Source organism: Xiphophorus couchianus, chromosome 7 (assembly GCF_001444195.1).
Source record: "Xiphophorus couchianus chromosome 7, X_couchianus-1.0, whole genome shotgun sequence".
Lineage (NCBI taxonomy): Eukaryota > Metazoa > Chordata > Actinopteri > Cyprinodontiformes > Poeciliidae > Xiphophorus > Xiphophorus couchianus.
Window position 1 is genome coordinate 18,316,480 of NC_040234.1, and position 22,569 is coordinate 18,339,048.

At 36.9% G+C, this 22,569-nt stretch overlaps 1 protein-coding gene across 4 annotated transcripts in view; it reads right to left on the bottom strand.

Annotated features, from left to right (window-relative positions):
* Nucleotides 1-21,980, bottom strand: part of galnt13 (polypeptide N-acetylgalactosaminyltransferase 13) — a 40,511-nt gene extending 18,531 nt beyond the window's left edge. For 3 of the 4 annotated variants that reach the window (XM_028024393.1, XM_028024390.1, XM_028024394.1), the window contains exons 1-8: nucleotides 21,657-21,980; nucleotides 21,493-21,568; nucleotides 15,245-15,540; nucleotides 7,506-7,674; nucleotides 5,474-5,640; nucleotides 4,069-4,276; nucleotides 2,695-2,865; nucleotides 1,918-2,035 (exon numbers count right to left, since the gene is read on the bottom strand). In XM_028024393.1, the coding sequence (XP_027880194.1) occupies nucleotides 1,918-2,035; nucleotides 2,695-2,865; nucleotides 4,069-4,276; nucleotides 5,474-5,640; nucleotides 7,506-7,674; nucleotides 15,245-15,386 (975 nt within the window). In that variant the 5' untranslated portion in view covers nucleotides 15,387-15,540; nucleotides 21,493-21,568; nucleotides 21,657-21,980. Of the gene's footprint in view, nucleotides 1-1,917; nucleotides 2,036-2,694; nucleotides 2,866-4,068; nucleotides 4,277-5,473; nucleotides 5,641-7,505; nucleotides 7,675-15,244; nucleotides 15,541-19,624; nucleotides 19,979-21,492; nucleotides 21,569-21,656 lie in introns of those variants that run through there. The other variant, XM_028024391.1, reaches the window with a different exon arrangement.
* Nucleotides 21,981-22,569: the final 589 nt, after the last annotated feature.

Here is a 22,569-nt window from a genome sequence, read left to right on the forward strand (position 1 = left end):
GGTCCGTGTCAATGTGTCTTGTCCATGCGTGTAGCCTGTTGCTACCAGTGCTGAGCCCTAGCCTTCTGCTCAACTGTGCTGCCAGGTTTTGTGGACTTTGGAATTTATTTGAGCCTATTTTCACCATTAAATCACCATAATCATCTCATCCTGGGTCTGTTGCGTCTGCCTCACCACCTCTACATTGCACTTCATGACAATATTTTAGAATTTCCTGGGAATTATTCCAATGCTGAAGATGATAAAAACTACATGTTGCCTCTACTTTTTAGTTCTGGTCAAGACAGCCATGTTGTTAAGGACTGCCCTAGTATTCTAGCTTACAAATGGCCAATGACACAAATCAGTGCATCTGTTTAATTTGTAGTAGATCAAAAGGTTGAGAAGCTTTTTATTAGTAATTCATGACTTAGCATCCTGAGGGATAAATGTGATAACATTAGGGTAAAACTTAACTTGACATTCTTCAAAATAGGTAAGACAAGATATCATAGCATTGTAGCCAAAAGCCCAATTAGGGACAGACATAGCAAATTAGTATTTCTTAATACCAAACCCTAAATTTGTTACAAACCTAAACTTGACAACCCAAAAGTTCAGTTTGATGTTACCACATAAAACTATAGCTGGAAAATGTTAATTTTACAAAAGAATTAAGATTACATTGGTTTACATTCAGGCTATGAACAGGAGGTACAACTTCACAATATGACCTATTTTCATATTTCTGGTTCAATATTCCCAAGCAGCAGGAAGAAAGTTGGAGGGGAAAAGTAGAGCAACAAACAGCTGCCGATAGGCAGATTATGGTGCAACAACTCAGAAGATTGCAGAGGAAAAACATAAGCAGCCTTCATTACTTTTTAATGCACCATTTTTAATGCATCAACTATAAAACAAACTTTACATTAAACACTGGAATTTGTCTACAAAAGAAAGGCAGTGGCCATTAGTAATGAAACAATTTCTGTTTGGAGGTTTAAAAAGAAATTGTCCAGAGTAGATATAGAGATATGGAAGCTTTGTGTGAAGAATAACAAAATAATCAAGATATTTTTTGCTTTTGTCATATTTCTTAGTGTTCTGGGGGTTGTTCAGGAAAAGCACACCGTAATGATTGTTTTTAACAACTTTCTGGCATTATTTATGCTTTAATGTCTTAAATTATTATGACATAAAATTTCTTTAAGAAAATTCTACTGACAACACTAATTGAAGTTTCTCACTGTAATGAGTGGGAAAAAAATCCCACCTGAAGAAATAAGTGTTTTTAGAGAAATCATTGATGTTACAATTATTCTCACCCCTAACTATTCTTTAAAATATATCTAACTAAAGCCGTTTTTAATGTATAATGTAGAAAGTTTGAATTAGTATTAATGACTTTTTTTACGAGCATGGTTTGGCATACGGATCCACTTCTCGTAGTCACTCCTCAAAATGGGAAGGACAATAAGGCATAACATTAGAAAAGCAGATATGTGTTGATCTTAACAATAAATGTGATGGATACAAGAAAATGGCTACTCATCTAAAGCTGTCCATACATTTTAAGCAACATTATAAACATTTTAAACAACTGGAAGTATGTTTATCTTGCCTTACAGTGAGGAGCAAGGTGTGTGAGGTAAGTATGTTTCCATGACAACAATTTCTCTCCCATTTTGTACATATCCAGTGGAGCCAATAAATGACAAGAGCATGATATATCTCCTGTAGTATGAGGGATGTATGATATAATCTAGTGTTGACAGTGTTTGTGTAGCCTTTCTGACTATGAGAGGGAGAGATGAAGGTTCTGCTCACCTCTCTCATATATTTTAAATCAAATATGCATGCAGGTAGGAGAACTTGCATGTATCCACTGCCATCAAGCAAGTCTGTTTGGATGATAACATTATATCCTCTGATACTCACCCTAAAAGACATTTCCAGGTTTTCTCCACCCCATATATCCATCCCCGGATCATAGCTTCCAATTTCTTCAAAATATGTTTTGTCTATGGAGAATAGCCCTCCTGCCATCGTGGGAGTCCTGCACAAAGCACACAAAAAATTATTGCCAAAAAACAAACAAGGTCTTTGCTGAAATCTTGCTGGATTATTTAGCAAATAAAAACAAGAGAAATTCATATTATGTAAGGACAGATTCTTTATCCTTAGGTTAAATTAGAATTTTTTTCTCTCTTTGATAAAAATTAGTATTCAATCCAAATCAGATCATATGGATGAAAAGAGGCTACATAGAGGTATTTATTTGTTGGTTATAATGAAGAGGCACTGCTGCACCATAAAGCAGAGATAGGTTGAAAGAAATAATTTCTGAGAAATGTACTAATGTTTTATATCAACAAAAAATAAAAGATGTAGCGAACTTGGTACGGAGCTTTGTATTCATGTAATTCAAAGTATCCTGTTGTAGCACAGTGAGGCATTGAAGAAACAATACAAACTAATTTGTTTTGCAAATTAAAACAAAGCCTTAGAAGAGTAACCATGTCTATCTTTTAACTCTGTGAATGATAATTTGTTGATGGGAATAAAGTGAATACAGATGAGAAGTTGCGCTCTCTTTTCTGTTAAAATGGGATATATGACTAAGTTTAATTCTTTGTTGTTTAAGCTGCGAAAATAATTTATTGAATATGTTCTTGATTCCAACTGTGGATGTGGAGGATGCATCATCTTCTGTACCTGACTGGAAGTGTTCGGTCTCCTTTACGTCGATCCATCTCCCGCTGAGGAACTGGGTACCATCGAAAGTTCAGCTTCCAGTTGAACCCTCCATAAGTCATATCTGAACCTGCCATGTACTCAAATGTCTCATCGCTGATGACATCTATGATAGGGCACACCACTGCTCTTCTGAAAGACACAATTTGATAGTTAACTGCAACAAAATCACAACAAACAATGAATAAACATTTTATTTTAAAGTTATGACTTTAACAGACTAGAGTCTCAATGAGTTTTCTTGGACTGTCTTCCTCTTTCCTCACAAATTTACTAATTCATAAATTCAGAGGTCAACATTGTCAATTAGGTAAATTTGCACTTATTGTGAATTTTTAGCAGCACCATTTCATTTATGCAATGTTTTAATAATACAGTAGTTGGAGTCACATAATGGCATTTTCAAAAACCTCGGACAATATCAGGAAATGCAATATAGACACATCTATAAGATTAATTCATACTAAATATACATTTAAAGATGATGTATCTCTAGGCAGGTAAAGGGGAAAAAACTCCTGATGCATTGTAAGGTTTGTAATTTCTGCTCTGTAGTTTTTCCCATAAATAAAAGACAAAAATGAAACACGTTCTGTGAGTACTAAAATATACCTGTCTGCAGTTTACTTGATCTTTATTAATTTTTCAAATAATTTATTTTCAGCATTATTTTAATTGGTCAGAATTGTTTGACTTTTTTATGTGTTTTTTTGACTATTTTTATTCTGGCTCTTATGCTTCTTGTTCATCCTCATTCTTGTTAGAGGCCAATACATTAATCCACTATACATCAAACAGAGACTTATATTTATTTTCTTTTTTTTTTTTAAAGATTAGCCTTGTTGAAGACAAAATAAACTCCCAGATTCAGGTAGATTTCATTAATAGGATATTTTAGAGATTTTCTGTTACATAGAACCAGTTGCTAGCTTTAGCTTCCAGGACTAAATCATTTTACAAAACAAACACACCAAAAGAGTTATCTATTGCAGGTAAGATGTTTTCTGCTTATAAGTTCCCTTCAAAAATCTCCAACTTGCAGCTGTGTTAGCAGGGTTATAGAATGACAGTGAGATAAACACTCCATTGAGGCAACAAACCAATTATCGTCAAGTGTCCGGCTGACAGCTTGCTGTTCCAGTAATGTTCACATCAAGCTGTGGTTCAAGCACCTATTCATCTAACTGGTGAGTTAACAGCAGTATTAACAAAATGTGTTTCTGGAGTCAACATGAAGGTTAAATTGGCTAACAGTCTCTGCTGCACAGTGACGTTCTACCCTCATAAAGCATTTTTTAATCTCTCTCTGTCAGAAATCCTCATTTTGGCTCCTACCGGTCCTCTCTGATGTGAGCCAGCAGGGGCTCCAGCCAGCCCACCGTACACTCGCAGTGAGCGTCAAGGAAGGTGATGACTTGGCCTGTGGTTATGGCCGCCCCCCTGAGCCGGGCTCTGATCAGACCCGACCGCTGCTCCATCCTCAGAATCTTCACAGGAACCTCTAATGTTCGCACATAATCCTCCAGCTTTGCCCTTAAGAAGTCTGAAACAAAAACGGAGGAAATCAGCTGAACAGGAATTCAACTAGAGCTGAAATAAAGTAATTACATTAGAAGATTATTCAGCAGCCAGCTGATAATCAGAAAATAACAGACAACATGAAAGAGGATTAAAAGCTTTTATTTCTAAACCAACACATTTTAAAATGTAAATTGTATTTTGCAACAAATAATATAATTATATAAGAATTTCTCATTAAAGGGAATTCACCAAAAAGTTCAATTAACTTGTGTAACTGTTGAATCACGCATTTGGCACAAACTATTTATATTTAAACAACTATACCTGCTTGTATTGCAAAATTATATCGGTTTAACTCGGTAGTAATGCCACATAAGAGCACCACATTCAAATAGGCACATTATGGATAACATAAAGAAAATCCTACAAATATTGCAATGATAATGATTTCTTTTTAAGATATGACATTTTGCCACGTGAGAATTTATGGGTAAAAGAAAAAAAACCTTTCCATCTGGAAATCAGATTTTAGATCCAATGATAGAAAAATCTTGCTAAGAGGATGGCATTTGAATGACATTTCACTATATTAAGTAGAAGTCTGCGCTTGAGATAAGCGATAATAGAAGAAACTAAAAAAGAGCTGAACACACTCAGAAAGCTCAGTCTGTTATCCTATTTGATATTAAACACATTAGTCATAAATCAGTAGGGGAATCGTACAGTCTAATCATCAATATTAATAAGTTTGATAGAGAGGAATGTTGATGGAAAATTAGCACAAGTGTTCTGACATTTCTTATGCATCATAATATATTATTCCGGGATACAGAGCAGTTCATTTGGTTCCTTTATAATTTTCTATCCTGCCTCAGTATTTCAGCTCTTGTTTTAGTCTCGTCTTGCAAGAAATCCCAAAAAGATCTCACAGCTAAAAATTTGTTGTGGAGCAAACTTTCCCCAGAGCGAAGTCAGAGACTGGCAGATGGCTCACTGAAGTTAGTACAAGTAACTTCAGCTACCTGCAATGGGGTAAGGGAAATCAAACAGCCATTAAAGCTAACGGTGTCCTAACTTTTACCTTACCAAAAATAAATAAATAAATAAAACATTTTACAGATATATCCAGGGTATGGATAAAATCCTATTTAGCTTAATGTACACAACATGTCTACTAGATATTCTGAGGGAGGCTTTTGAGTCAACACAAACTACAGACCTCGCTCACTGGCATCATCTACCAGAACAATCTCCACCAGCAGGTGTCTCGGAGAGCGGTTGATGACACTGTGAACGGTCCGCAGAAGGGTGCTCCACGCCTCGTTATGAAACACGATGACGATGCTGGTGTTGGGCAGGTCATCTGGGTACACCTTGGTTTTACAACTGCCACAGCAACATAGACAAGAGAAATCGGTGGAAGGAAGCCTAGACAACTGCATGCAGATGAGCTTTACAGAAATATAAACTATCAGAACCTTTCAAATGTGTTCATGCACATTTTTTTCAATTTGTAACCACAAATATCAATGTTTTCTCAAGACCAACATAATGTGGTGCCATATTATGAAGTGGGATAAAACAAGTCTTTCTTTCCTCACAATTTAAAATCTGAAAAGTGCGGCATGCAATAGATTTGATAAAGTTAGATCAACAACTCATTTTAATCCTTTGAGATTTCAAACGATCCATTGCCAATAGTGTCACACATCCAAAGGCATCACAGGATTTATTTAGCAGAGCTGCTGAGTGAGAATTAATACATGTTATTAGCAGCTAAACTATATTCAATATAACAGCCACCAGCTAAATGTAAACATGTATCATTTTGCTGGCACCAGCATCAATAAAATCTTAAACTACTTGTTTAATACTTTGCTGTTAGTTCCACAAAGTAGTTTATTAAAGAACCTGAAAACAAAGTTTTGTTTTCCTGCTGCTCCTCAACACTGCCACCAGCGCAGAAACATTCTCACTGGGGGAGCAGGAAGAAGTAAAACCACTGTTGACAGCAGTGTCATCGTGTCCTTTGCTACATGTGATGTTTGCAAAAGAATATTGGTGAGGCAGTGATAAACTAGTGGATGTTATTGAGTAAAATATTCACTACATTATGACAGAGGAGATGGACAGTGAAAGTGCAGTGTATGGCAGGAGGATGAATGGGGAGAAGTGACAGAGGGTGAAAAAAGCCACCGATGCAGACAGCATTGCTCGTTCAGTCCCATCTATTCAACATGACAGCGCAGACTGACAGAACTAGGCCAGGAGGTTGCCTTAAAGAAAAAGTGTTATTGCCCTTCACAGATAACTCTGTCCCTATCTGGATTATTCTCACTGTATAGCTGCAGAAACCTTGCAAAACTGAACTGTGTACTGCAATAAATCTGCTGTAGTGTTTATATGGAAGAAAAAATTGTACTATGATAGATAGAAAAAGGCTGGCACTGAAATCCACTAAACATTCACCTTTTCTCTGTAAAATAGGTTTACCGGTGCAAAGTGCTTCAGAACAAGGCTTAATCTACTTATTTTCCATTCCAGAATAAAGCAGCAAAATCACTCTGATTCAGAGTAGCCATCACATGAATCCAAAATACTGCTTGTCTGTATTTTGTTCAGTGGCAGCTCAGTATTAACACAAGTCTAACACAGGTTATTTAGGACTATTATAACCTAAATAACCACCCATCAGCAACCTCTCTAAGTTGGTGTCCACAAGCATGCTTAGTAAATATTCAAACCCTATTTTCTTTAAAAAAAAATAAATAGAAAAAGAATTAAAAGTAGTTAAAAATGAGTCCTGACAGTAAGGAAAAGGTTGAGCAATTTCATTCTTTTGCTCACAGGTTACGGCTCCTGACAACCGCTGACAGCAACATTGTAGAAAGCGATGGCTTTGCATTTTTCCATATCCACAACAACAGACCAATGAGGGATCTGCGGCAATGTGGATGCTGCTGCAATATGACTATTAATTTTTCACTTCATTGTACACTCAGTCATACTTGAACTTCTTCACCTGGGGTAGTTCATTTCCCTCAAGGATACCGCATTGCACCTTTCCACTATTAAAAAAGTGTCTACTAACACTTCAAGAAGAACACATTATCTGCAGACCTCTTTCCTGATGGAAACAGGAAACATGTGCCTGGGTAAATATTTCTGTATAGATTTGTTGCAGTCACCGTCTAATCACCAGTGCGGTAATGTGGTTCACAGCAATGATGTGGAAGCAGAAGAATACGTACCCATCCAATCTCACATCTGGTAGACTCCTGTTGAGCGCAATCATGTCACTGGCCATCAGGTTAAACTGGTTAATCTTAAAGAGCTCCTTCATCTTCCCCTGGTCGTCTTTAGGGATGTTTACCGCCTTGCCCATCTCGCCCGGACCCTCGTGACTCCGAGATATCACAGCTGCGAGAAAAGACGTGTTTCTCTCAGGAATCATGAGCATAAATAGCAGCATTTTAGACTAATTAAAAGTCAACATAAAAAATATTAGACTAAAATAAACTGGAAATATCTCTTACGTCACCAAACATAATGCAAGAACTAACAAGATACACCCAGATTGTACACATTCAGAGAGTGCCACACAAAAAAAACATCCTCACAGATTTTTCCTGTTTTTGCATTTCATATCATTGGACCCAATTCAATATGAGACAGAGAAGACCTGTGTAAATACAAAACACAGTTCACAAATGATGATTTGTTTAAGGGGAAGACAACTTGTTCAAACAAACCTCCCCCTATGTTAAAATATAATTCTCCCTCTATCTAAATTTGAATTTTGCCAGCCACAACTAAGTACTATAGTTGCTAGACCGGATGAATTAAAAAATCACTTAAACAGAACCTGTCTGACAACATGAAGTAAGCTTAAGCATCTCAAAAAGGGACACATCATGCACTTTCAAGGATGTATGAGGAAGTCAGTGGCCTCAGCAGTCTGGTAAGGGGTACAAAGCCATTTCTAAGGCTTTGGGAAAGTCAATGTCCACAAATGAAGAAAACATAGCAGTACATAAAACAACTTTATTTTGATTGCTGTTTGTTATGATTACCAAAGAGAATTCAGACTAAACTAAAAGTAGTATTTGTGGGTCAAAGTTTTTCAGAAGACAGAAATGGAAAACTATGAATCTCTGATTGTTGGATTTCCATACTGATTGTTGGATTTCTATACTTATGAAACTTTATTGATTCTAATACAGAAAATGTGACAGATATCTCACAAAAAAGGCATTTGTAAGAACAATCTGTTTCTAAAACATCAGTGACAATGAACAGACAGACAATCAGTGACTGTACTAATGCCTGCCATTAGTACAGACAGGGCAGACACCCTAGATAAACTCTCCTCTTTGCTTTGGCTTAAGCTAACTGGATATTAAGCACCAGGCTGTATGGTGCCAGGCTATATTTAAAGCTATATTTAAATTCACAGATGATCTATTGGAAATATTTTTATAGAGATTTAGGAGAAAGTATGAGTTCTAGGACTTTGCCAATTCTAGCTTAGAAGAGAAAAGGTTCATGTAGTTGCTTATAGCCCTCGTAGGAACATTATGTCTGCAGAACATCAGCAGATTAGCGTTGCTGCTACAGCACAGTGTCAGCTCTTTTCAACAAAGGTAAATAACATCACATGGATTTATGACGCCGCTCTCCCCCACTCTCCCTCAAATAATCCCTCAAAACAGAGGCAGGGATTTCCAAGAAAGAGGGCAACGTGGGACACTGGCTGCACAGTAAACAGCTAAGAGGATTCCGTAGAAAAACGCTTTGTTGAGATGGACTGATGTTGGCCATATTGTCAATCTCAGCTGACCCCGCTCCTTTCTTGATGTCGCTGTTGACAGTCTCAGCAGGTAAATGAGCTCTCATTTGATGGACACAGTTACAGTGTTGAGCTGGATGCCTGAGCAAAATGGTCTTCAAAGCACTTCCTGACTCACTCCACGCTATCATTAAGTACGTATGAACACATATTTCAAGAAATGTCTCACATAATGAAAACATACAGCAGTCAATAGGAGTCATTTTCCCGATCAACTTGTTTCTTGGACGGATGAGCAGGCAGACAAAAGGATGGCAACTACACAATATATTTATATGTCTTCTCAGAGGTCCATTATTGCCTCAGCTGGACTGTCAGGATGCCTACCAATCTGCATGCAGATTTTCTGCTGAGTCCTTCATAATACGGCTTCCAACATCCTGCAGCTATGTTCAGTCTCATTTACTTTACAGAAAAGGGTCTGTGTAGCCAAGCACAGTTGGAGGCTTTTTTTTTGCAGGCTCAATCCATTACCTTCTCCTCCTTTAACCGCTGTGCTCTCCCTCCTGCCTGCAAGTCTGTCACCACTGGCATTATATTATAAATAACAGACACTCCACTAGTATGCAGAACGAGCTAGGTTCATCTTATAAATTACTGTTCGGGAGAAAGGAAACATACAGAGTTTGCTCTGCTGGAGAAACTCCATCAGCACTGAATCATTGTGTTTTATGTGCCGATTCTAATAGTAGGGTTGATTTTCTTTGTTCCAATTAGAATACATACTTTTTTACCAGGTTGTGAAAGGTGAAAAATTTTCAAGCAAATAGCTTTGAACTACAACCAGAGTGAACACAATATTTACTTTAGAATAAGAAGTTAGTCTCATGAATAAAGTCTCTTTTTTTTTTTTTTTTAAACAGTGGCTGCAATTTAAAAAATGAGCTGTGCTACAGATGGTGAGTTACAACAGAAATAAATCTCAGATTAAAATTAACAATGAAAAACTAAGTAGAAAGTTAAATATTCAATTAGAGTACTTATTCCAGCATATGCTTTTCTCATTTTAATGCATCGCTCTCAAAAGACCACCTGCTCAGGAGTGATTTAGTTGCACCATGGTGTGAAAGAGAAGCAGAACGATTAACAGATTTTTACTGCAGAATCCATTAAAAGTCCATTTCTATGCATATTATTAGAATCTGTCCAAACAACTGTACCCTGGAATGCCAGAAGAACATTAATTCTTAGTCAAGCAGAGTAATGAGGAGTAAATGGCCATAAAGTCTATTGGTGTGACAGCTAAATGCAGTGTTGTCACAGTTTGCCTGCTCTAATCAAGAATATCAGGTGGAGACTATTAAAGACATCATTATCCACCTGGTAACAGTAGCAAGAGTTTAATGGCCTGTTGTTCACTATGGTTTAGAAAGGGGAAACCTTAGTAAATAAGCTCAGGTCACATTGCAGAATAAAGAACACATTGCTCTCACAATACCTTGTAGTCTCTATGTTAGTTACCAGTAAGCAGCTATGTAAATTTTGGTGGCTTAAACTGTTTGGGGGCATATTCCCCCACAAACAGTTTAAGCATTCAATTAGCATTTAATGAAATCCATGGATGCAATTGTTCAATATGTATTCACTGAAGTTTCTAAATGATACCAAAATCAGATGAGAGCAAGTAAAGATGAAATCGTAACAATCTTTAGGATGGGTATGTATTCTGCACACATAAAACAGGTGCAAACAAAAGTTGTTTTTAGAAATAATTTTCAAAACAATACTACCAAACAGATGCAATCTCTGCATAGCACAATCTTAAACTAAATCACTATTCAATTACTTAGGAAAAATATTTTGCAATTATGTATATTTATGTCAACTATAGCCAAACCAAAAAAGCATCCGATTCTCAATGATTGTTGGTGTTTGCAATACATATTTAGAAAGAACTATTTCTAAACAGTTACCAACACCTGAGAGCTGTTGGCAACTGTGATGCAGGAGAAGAAACAAAAGATAAAGATCCCAGCTGCACAAAAACAGGGAGCTGAAGGTGTAATTTAGCTTTTCCTATAGAGATGAGTATTTGATTTCCTTAAATGAACTCTCTAACCTGCAAACATATTTTGTATTTAATGCTGTTTGTAAAATCCTGCAGTTGTTTTTTTAGAATACAACTAGCTCATATACAGTGTTACTGCGCTCAACTGAAAGAACTATAATGTCCTCATCAAGCAGCATGACTCAATGCACCAAGGACAGTCTAAACCAGAAAACAGAGTGTGGGGACACTTGAAGAGAAACCAACTAGAAACCAATGAGGGATTTTTTTATTTTATTTTATTTTATTTTTTTCACATTTGCAATAGGATCTAACAAAAGGAACAAAAGTCATCAATCACTATTTTACAGATTTGCATTGAGTGTATGCAATATTTGACTAACTGGACCAATTTTTATTTCAAACCAGTACTTCTTGTTTTTAGGAAAATCAAATAAATGGTTTGAATCCCAGCCTTTTACTATCTCTAGCTGTAAAACATGAATTTAAGAATTACCACCTAAAAGTCTGATTTTTTTTTCCTTGCAGTTTTGGTGATACTGGAAGGAGCAATTTTGTCTCTTTCATTCATTTTTGTGAATTATTTTTGGTAGTGGAAAGTCATATGTATATTTTGCAAAGAGAAAGTAAATTGGTCATAAAAGGAGGACTGCATTGGGAGGGTTCCAAATAAGTCCCATTAGTGCTATTTGCTTTGTGAGTCAGATGCACAAATGGAGCAGATAGAGGATGCAAATGATAGACAGAAAATTAGAAATTACAAGGAAATGTTTGCAGATACATATGGAATGCTTTATAAATCATCAGACGTACATGCAAACTAACTACAGTGTAGCATTTGACTTTTTTAAAATTATATCAGCCAGAGTAGCTGGCAGCTCTACCTCGTTCCAACCTAAAAGCAGATTAGTAAGCCTCTTATAAAACGTGGCAACCTGCTTTCTTGAGGGCATGTGAGGAATCAGGCTTTGCTAAAGACGAACTCTGCATATCTGATCGCAAAAATGTAATCTTCGAAAAAAAATAAAAAAACACAAGCACATGTATGCCAAAGATCTTCAGGGCATGTCTGTACGCCTTGCGCTGGACGTTTACCAGAGTTTCTGTTGTTGTTCACGCATGTTTCTCACAGCAGGGGGTTCTCTGTTGGAGATACACTCCAACAGCTTGACACATGCAGAAGGGTTGCAATAGTGGCTGTCTATTATACACAGAAGCCAAAACAAGACAAAGAAGATTGGGTTAGGAAATAAATATGTTTTCTCGTCTTCAAAAAACAAATTGTAGACTCAAGAACAAAAATAAAAAGCATATGATTGCCACTTTTTTAAAAAATTAGTGAAATATAAGTGCAAATGTGTTTTACATAAAGTGGAGTGGAAGACAACACAAAAGTGAGATTTGCATAAACAACAAACTGATATAATATCGCCTGAGATTCACACACATTAAGGCAGGGGTGAACATATGAGCATTGGGAAAACTGAAGGAACCTCAGCTACTCCTAATGTTTAAACCAAATATTGTTTGAAAAAAAAAAATCTGCTTTTGTACAATACTGCAGCCAGAGCTCAGTATTACCATCAATTTTCCTTCAATTGTACTTTGCTGTCATAAAATGATTTCAGATACGTTTACACTAAATGTTAGTACTGCATTAATATCACTTATGTTTAGTCATACTCTGTGCTCTCACATAATGTCATGTCTCTGCTAAAAGCCTGTGTTTCTATATTTGCAGTGAGACTAATCAAGTCTGAATATAGAAGCAAACACAAGGCAGAAATCACAGATTTTATGCCAAAGCATCCTAAAACCATTTAACATCAATGACTGCTGATTTTAATATACTTACGTGTGAAATGGTCCGTTAGACGGAGCGCTGTAAGCTTAAGATATTGAAATATCAGTCTGCCCATAGGTTGTCTCCAAAAGAGAAATCCCCTGTAGATTTCTTCAGTTTTTTCTTGTTTGTCTCACTTTAACGTTTAATGTTTAAAATTGTCACACAAATTTTAACAATTTCATGACAGAAATTACTTGAGTAAATATAAAATCTAAATCTCCAATGAGGAATGTATTTAATATAGTACACATAAAATCTGACCCTTTATGAAATTGAAAAATAAAAACCTCAGCTATTTTTTCAATCTATTTTTTGGGCTATATGTATGGAAATATTAAATGTATTTCTATTTTTGCCACTGTGTTTTATCTGTATATTGGTATCTGTATATATTTTTTAAGTTAAATACCTCTTTCCAGAAGTCTTGTCTTTGTTACTGTGGACAGTCACTTCAATACATTTAGTTTTGAGTCAAGTAGCCTTCCACTAAAGGAACAGCCATGCTTTAATCATAAAACATAATTGAAAAACAATCGTGGAAGCAAATTTGAAACCTGAATCAAGACTTTGTCAAAATAAGGTAGTTTTTTTTTTTTTTTACACAAGTTCAAAGAGAACCTTGTACATTCAAGGGACCCAGATGTACAAAGGTTAAATCTTGCACAGATTTAACTGTTGCTGAAAATCCTGAAACATACCAAAATATTGCATTAGGGGGCTGATACTCCCAATCATGTTGTAAAAAAAATTAATCAACAAATAATCACACAGAGCTTTACATCATTTTATAATGTTATCCCTTCATCAAAAATATATCTGGAGTGTTGAACTGTGCATCTGCTGAGCTCATTATACAAGCTACTTCTGACTGCAACACTGGTGAAAACACTGGTAAAGGATTAATAGAGGGGAAATGTTTTGACGACTTTCTGAAGGCAGAGTTTCAGACAGAGCAGAAGGTTTTAAAGAAACGGAGACCCAATTTTAAGGGGTTAAATTACAAAGTCAAATTTCTTTTAAGTAATATTTGATATTTTGCATTTTTATAACAACTGGAGATGACATAATTATTTGACTGTGCTGTAAAATGGCACTATGTGCCAGGAAAATACATAGCACTGACCCTTTAATAAATTGGTGAAAAGTACTCCAAATCAATTTGCACTGCAAATAGCTTTACTTCAGTTATTAATGGAACTGATAAAGGAAATAGCTTTTATCCAGAATGTACAGAAATATAAAGTGGCTTGCAATCTATGAGCAAAGTTATTCATTCCGCCTACAGATTTAGGTATGAAATTACTTTAAGCCAACAGCATTGTTTTTCATAGGAAATTATGCATATCTTAATAAAACAGTCAGAAAAGAAAAATCAATTTTCAACGAATATTTACATTTGATGTTAATTTGCATGTAATTTTTTTTAAAAAAAGGTCAGGTCGAGCATTGTTTGTACTTTCTCAATCTGTTGTAATCTGGCATCACAGCAGTCAAACCCTGCAGATCAGCTTTTTGAGAACGTTTCCACTGGTATTTGATTAATCTTTGGTGATGAGATCCAGGTTGAAAAGCATCCTTGCCATCACCCTCATCTTTAGCTCCTACTAGATTCCCTATTAGGTCCTAACTGGGCCCCACCAAAACATTCATATTACTTCCAATCTGAAAAAAAAAAGAAAGAAATAAATTGTTGGTCAAATTAAAAGATTACTTTAAACCTGAATCTACAAGGGTGTGAATTATTTTGTGTTTAACATCTTGCATTGATTTTCAATACATTAAATAGATTTTTTGATTTAATTTTCTCAGGAGCGTTGAACTGAGAAGAAGTTCACATGGTAAGCTCAGCAGACCCACAATTCCACCAGGTGTTTGCTAATTAATGCTGAGTGGGGGAGTCACGAGGGAGGGGTGTACTGTGAGGCATAAGCTCGACTGGAGACTGCAGTTCTAAGGAGGAGATTTAGGTAAATAGGCGGTGTTTTGTATGAGAAAGCATTTAGGCACCCTAGAATGGTTGCCACAGGAGATTGAAGAATTTCTTAAACATGTATGAAAGAATCAAGGCAACACTGGGAACACTTTTTTAAGTGCTACATGATGTAACACTTAAAAAAGTCAATTTTATGTCATGCCTCCAACCCCCTTTAAAATGCCATTTAACACTGAAGAAAAGGGTGACAGGCAAGCCAGACTTGATTGAATTACTCCTGGACTTTGTTTGAAGCTTTACGCTTCCTCCAGTTTTGTCTGAAACTGAAAGGTGTGAACAAGGTTGTGAACTCACCTCGGAGCGCAGGGAGCAGAGAGCGATCTTTCCTCTCATCGCATTTGTTACATTCGCTGAAGTACAGCAGCAAGAACACGTCGACCAGCACCCACACCAAGGAGGTGGTCAACACCACCTTGCAGTAAACAAACCGCCGCATCACCTCTGGGAAGTCTGTCTGTCAGACAGGTAAGCGAGACGGATGGAGGTGAGGACCTCGGATGTCTCAGACAGCTAGAGAGGTGTTTGATCTTCGGAGGTGGGGTTGAGGATGAAGGGGTAAGACGGAGAAGGCACAGCCAGGAGGCATTCTCCTACAGAAACAGGCATACACAAATGATATCTCACCATTTTTTTACCTTAAAGAAGGGTTCAAATAAATACACTACAGTTGATCACAACAGAAAGAATTTATTTTTAGAAATATAAACTGGAATCTATTATTCGGCATGCATTTTAGTTTTTGCATAAAGAAAAAAAAAAATTAAAAAGTTGGGCATACATTTGTATGCAGCTCCATGCCTGCTAAGTCTAGTTCACAGTTGTGTGCTACTTTGTGTTGCTGTGTCACATTGACATTGTAACATGAGCAAACGTAAAAAAGATCGAAGAGCATGAATACTAATCCTAACATGATAGATTAATTTGTTCCTATTTCCGTCAAACTGTTAAAACACACTACTCAAATCATGAGGATGGAGCAATACCTCAAGTAATGAAGTAGCGGGTAAATACAATTAATGTTAAGTGTAATATTCATTTATACAGTGATATATGAGTGCTTGGGGGTGGAGAGAACCATTATTGTTTTTTGCTGTGGTGCAGAAGCAGAGAGGAGTGCAGCTTGGAGTCAACAGCTAATTTCCCTACAGGGACAATGACATCTATTATACCCATGAATTAGTTAATGCAAAGTAAGTTAGTCACCCTGTGTAACTTCAGAATGACCATTATCAATAAGCATTTTTCTACCACTTTTCTGTATGTCATTTTTAAAATAGCATTTATATATATATATATATTACTTTTTTTTTTCTTCCACATAGGGTGTAGAGTCAAATACATTTATATTTCTGCCTGCCTCCTTTTCATGCAAATGATTATGTAAATATGTTATGGTATTTGCATGTGAATACTTGGAATAAACAAATAAACTAAACAAGATCTCTAGGACTATCATCCACTGGAGGGCAAACCCAGCTTCGTGTGGGCTTTTGTGCAATGCCAATGTCACCATTAGCAGGACACAACCCTCTGCTAATCACAATTTGTTTGGCAGAGTCGAGCTCATCAGAGACAAGGCAGTTAACTGTACCAATTGCCAAAACAGGTGGATGGAACATGTTCAGTTGCATGAGGAGATCACAGCCATTTGCCAAAAGCAGAACAATGATGCATACCAGAGCGGAAAACAATGGGAGAATGGCTGTCCATCACAGTCCTAGAGGCAGAGGTGTCTCTGAAACTTCAAGTTTTTAACAATGCAAAAAACTTCAATCCATGAAAAATAGCTACGCTCGTAAATGTCCCTTTAGATGAGACTGGGACTTGACAATCATATCAATAAATAATTTCCTTTGAAACGTCTAACAATTATTCAGGATAACAATGATGACAAATGGATTAATATATTTGTGAAACCCAGTCTGCCAATAGCATATCAGATATGGTGGAGATTTGAAACCATTGTAACCAGTGAAACCAATAACACCATTTATTCAAAAAAATGAGAGCAGAAATACAAATGTAATACATTTTCTCCTAAACCTAAGAGTCTCTTCAAATAGACTGACCACTGGCTTATTTCTCTTGCGTCTGAAAGGATGAGATGATGTCCATTTCTTCCTAACAGACTTCCCCTCCTTGATCAGGAAGCTCTCAAATCAAAGGCAGTTTGTGAAGGTTAAATATTCTCTGGCAAAGAATGCAGGCTCCACAATATTTTGTGATGAAGAATAACAATTTTCTGTCAAACTGGATTTCCACTTGGCTGAAATTACAGGGTGTTGTTGACTGAAAGCCACATGAACACATAATTGGCATGGAAATAGAATGATGGGAAAAAGGCTTTCAGCCATCAAATATCATACACACACGAAAAGAAAAAAAATATCAGGCAGCTTTCATGCTCATGCCAAACATATGCAGTCAATCTCAAAAGCATACTACAGCGTGTTAAAATGTTGTTGATGAAAAATAGGACCAGAATTGCATAATACAACTAAAATAATTAAGTGGGGGAACGGAAAGATGTATTCATCTTTAAAATATTACCAAATTAATGTACCCTTTCATCTAATATTCCTTTGTAGTTTGTTTTTTTTTTTGAATCCTCAGCATTACTTGGTAATGTTTACTTGGTAACATTTGGCAACTTTAGTTTGCAAAAATTATCCAAAACAATCAGATTGTGATTATATCTCTCCTGCACAGCCATCTGCAGGGAACCACACAGATGCTGAAAAATAAAACACATCATCATCTTCAGCTTTAATGCAGACATCTGTATATTTTAGGTCAAAGCTGACTGAGATATGAAACTGTTCAGAATTTTATTTTTTATGAATTACAAAGAAACATCCGATGTTTAAAATATTGCTGTTTTCTGATGTTTTTCTAAAATTGTAGAAGACAGCCTACACTATGCCATGATGAATATTGTCATACAAGTCTTTTTTCTACTCTGCTTCTTACTAATATATTTGTACAATGAGATCAATTTGATGATTTGTAATTTCAATGACGGATAAGGCTTTTTATTTTACATTTTTCAAATTTTTCCCTCCAACAGATTTATTCATTTTCAACTGAAGTGCAAAAAGCTTTCAAATTGCTTGTATGTCTTTTTAATACCACAAAAAGAAGTGGTCTTCACACTTTTTAGATCCATTGTAGGTTTCAAAACAGTGCTGTAAAATACAGAACAGTGTCGTGCAACACACTGCTACAATTGTCATTAGTGCTGCTGAAAAATCAAATAAGATCATAAAATGCCTTTTTTGTTAATCCATTTGTGTGTAACTACAAAACAAGCAAAACACAAACAAAACAAACTGGATAGTTTAAGGTAACCATATCCAATTTGTTGTATATTAATACCAACATTTGCCCTCTGTTGTCCCTTTTCATGCTGATAAAAAAAACAAGGTATAAATGGTTTTGGTCTGGTCAAAGGACAGAGTCGTTTTCCTGCTGCCCCATATATGGACCAGCTCACAGTTGGAGCCCTCAACAGTGGTTGTTCAAGGTCTTCATACGAAAAAGCAGCAGTGCTTCGGGAGGGATGGTCCTTCAAAGGTTTAGTGAAGCAGAATAAAAGGGTAATTGGTGTCTATGCACAGCTTCCTGGCTACAATGTGGCACCAGTGTCACAATTTGGGTTGGTTTAACTGCTGATGAAGATGGGAATAGTCTGTTCAGTGTAATGTGGAGTCTAGGTTATCTGCCACACATGGATTTCAGCATAATATTACCATAAAGTTGCATTTAGGGCTGATTTGACCAGAGTACCTCTTTCCCCATGTTTATTGTGTCCAGTACATGAATGAAGTGGGACCAACAACTGTCAAAACTCTTCTATAAAAGGTGAGATTTGTGCAATGCAGAGCTGATAGTGGTCAACAGATTCTCCCACATGAGCCATAGGTCTCTGCAGCTCCTCCAGAGTTACCATGAACCACAGGTCTGCTTTTCTTACTAATGGTCTCTTTGCTCAGACTGTCAGTTTATGCAGGTGGGCTGTACGCTTGCAGTTGTGACACAATCTTTTTATTTTTGGATACTGGATTGTCCACAGCCTGGGAATCATCATACTACATCTGTTGCACTGTACTAATGGACTTTGCTTGGTTTGACACCAAATTTTCAAATATAGTTTAACCAAGAAATATATATTTTTTAATCATCTGGGAGTATAATGTAAGTATATTTACCTTCATAATCATTTCAGCAGTGCATAATCCCTGCAGCATTTTCTGTAAGAAAGCTAAAACTAATTTCCATTCTCATCCCTTGCAGAATGCTAATGAGTCAGACTCCACAGACACAAACATATATTGTCCTCTGCACTGCCGGTCTGCATACTCAGAGAAACTGATTCTGTTGCCCCGGGCAAATTCGTACCTCGTACTTCATTCAAAAACTAGTCAGCCAGTGTCCAGCAGAGTGAATGCAGCACCCAGAGGGCAGTGGATGATTTCAGACATAAAACACATCTCAAAAAACTCCAGAAACACACAAGTCTGCATGTAGTATATTATCTCCATTTACACACTGTGCACAACTCAATGCCTGATATCAACCCGCATCACCTGCATTGATGCATCTAGGGTAAATAACAAGGGGTAAAAAAACACAAAACAACAAAAAAAAACACCAACCACCCTGCAAGCAGCTTACCTGAGGTTTGTCCAAAGGCATGCGACTAAATTATTCCTATTTCACTGCATGGAATAATAGCTTAGCTCTAGAAAAACTTCAGCATTGCTAGGGCCAATTCTTCCTCTCCTTTCATGACAAGTAGCAGGCATTAGCTGCCTTCTCAAGTGACAACTAATTGGGTTGTGGGCAGCAGTCTTTGTTGTGAAATGTCTGACACAGTTCTCCAAGTTGGATTACACATTACACATTTGTCAGTTATTCAACAGGAGCGACTGCACTCACTGCATGATACGGAAAGGCTGCTTAGCAAATTGGTTTCCTCTGTGAAATAATAGGAATAGTCTTGCAGCCAGACTTGACAATGAAACCAGGAGATTTACCTCATGAGAAAAATAACAGAGATAAGGAAGAAAATAGCATTTGATTGCATCAAATTTATCACTTGGATGAATAAACATACAGCTTAACAAGTACAGCTTAAAAACCATAAATATTGTGAATGTGATATGACTTAGAGCTGACAGACATCCTACATTCTGTTTTAAAAAGAAAATGTAAATATTGCAAACAGCTGGCTCATAACATTCTGTGAGGATGGAAAAAGTGTGACAGTAAACGTGGCGATAACCGCAGCCTTGACAGAACTGCCAAGTAAAATCCATTCAAGAATTTAAGGGAGCTTCACGAAGTGGACTGAGGATGGAGTTAGCACATCAAGAGCCACTACTGCAGACGAATACCACGCATGGGCAACAAATTTTATATCCCTTATGTCAAGTTACTCCTGGACCAGATGCAATATCAAATGCAACTCATCTGGACTGTGAAGAAAAAGCACTGGACTGCTGGACTTTGGTCCAAAGTCCTCTTTAAAAATAAAAGTATGGCTTCGCATTTCATTAGGAAATCAAGATTCTGCAGAAAGAGTGGAGAGTCACAGAACCCCATAACTTGAAAAGCTGCTGACAATCTTTTATGGAGAAGCTTTCCTTTTCCAGCAAGACTTGGCGCCTGCTTACATTGCTGTTGCCAAAGAAACTAAAACCTGGTTAATTGAACATGGTGTTGCTGTGCTTGATAGGGCAGCAAAGTCTGACCTCTATGGGTTTGTGTCAAGAGGAAGACGAGAGACACCAGATGACCTCAAGGCTGCTATCAAAGCAACATGAGCTTCCATTTATAACTCAGTAGTGCCACAAGTTTCTGATCTAAATTACACACTTCTGAAGCCATTTACTTAAACCAATATATTTGAAAACAATCATTTTCCCTCCCCTTCACAACTATGTGCTACTTTTGGTTCACACATAAATTCTCAATAGAACACAGTTCTATTGAAAACTGTTAAGTTTGCAGTTTTGTGGCAAAACGTGAAATGTTTCAAAGGGTGTGAATACTTTTATAAGTCAGTAATGTACTGGATAATACACTAATTTGACTTGCCATAGTTAATACTAAAGTGTCTGTTTGGCAGTATGGTAGCAGTAAAACTGAGGCTGAGAAGTGTTTTCTTTACACAATCCTCTCCGGAACAGAAGGTGATTATAAAGCTGATCTCTGTAAACCCATTAGGCTGTTCACTGTAGGACATTTTGGTCAACATTACAATGTTCATAGTTTTCTAAAACATTTCCAAAATGTTACGAAATACTTAATCTGCGCCATGTTTCCTCTTACCAATGATTATCTCATTTGTTGCTGGGTGTTACATGGATATCAGTGCAGCAACATCAGCCAACCAATTAGGTTACTATTCAATCTGCATAAATAAACTATAGCAATAATCTCAACAGAAGTACAGTTGCGACTGCGTTTATAATGTGATCATAATATTCCAATGCAGGGTGTACTGCACAAAACAGAAAAGAAGAACACTCTCTGCTTACCTAAATTATGGGTGTAGTGAACCGGTGACCTGATCCAGACTCGCTGCCAGGCAACGTGTTGAACATGATCAAACGCCTAAGAAATAAAGCAACTAATTTAGCTAAAATTAGCGGACACCGTCTGGAAATGACACCTAAAATGCGGTCCAGGATAATCCACAAACCAGTGAGCCGTTGTTGGTCCAGTCAGACCTTTCATGATACCTGCTTAGAGTCCTGGATGTAATTTCTAAGCGATACAGTTGAGGTAGCCGCAGTCAAACCGGTCGATAAGGAAACAGTCAGGAGGGGTTTCCTTATTTATTCACTCGGGGGTCTATCCACGCACCTGCTCCACGGCTGTACATAGAAACGGTCAGAAGACGGCGAGATGACGCTCCATACAATCTAACCTCAGCTCCGCTCACATCGACCTGCATGTGTCCCTCTTCTTCTCTCTGATTGGCTGACAGCGACATCAATCATGGGGTAAGTGAAGCCTCAGTGGGGTCTGGTGGCCGTGGCAGCTACTCTCTACTCTTACTTTTTTATTATTACTATTTAGTCAGTTAATTAAAAATAGCAACAGGAGCATTGTTAGAAACAATTTGAAAAAGAAAAATAGTTATACTTTTTTATTTAAATCTTAACAAAACAAACAAAAAAACTTGTTAAAAATTATTTACTCCTCGTCTTTAAGTTTCCTTGTAGAAAACAAGACTTTCTAATACAATGAGTCAGGGACAGGATGGCAGTCTGTCTATTTTGGAGAAGACGAGAGACGCCAACCTGTCTAGCGCGAGCAAAAAGTTACACTGGGTGCTTTCTAACACACGACACCAAGAGGGGGCGCTGTTTCTTTAAGTAGCAAATAATGCACGTGTCAGAGCACAGTGCGAGTCCCATCCTTTATGCATGTCTACGTGCACAAGTTGAATTGAATTGAATTGAATTGAATTGAATTGAATTGGAGATAAGACATCCAACACAGGCATACGAATCCAGCAATATAGACAGAAAGAAAACTACAAAAACAGCAGAATACAGCCGTAAAACAGACACATATCCAGATTTCCAAATCAGAAGCAAAAGAGATCA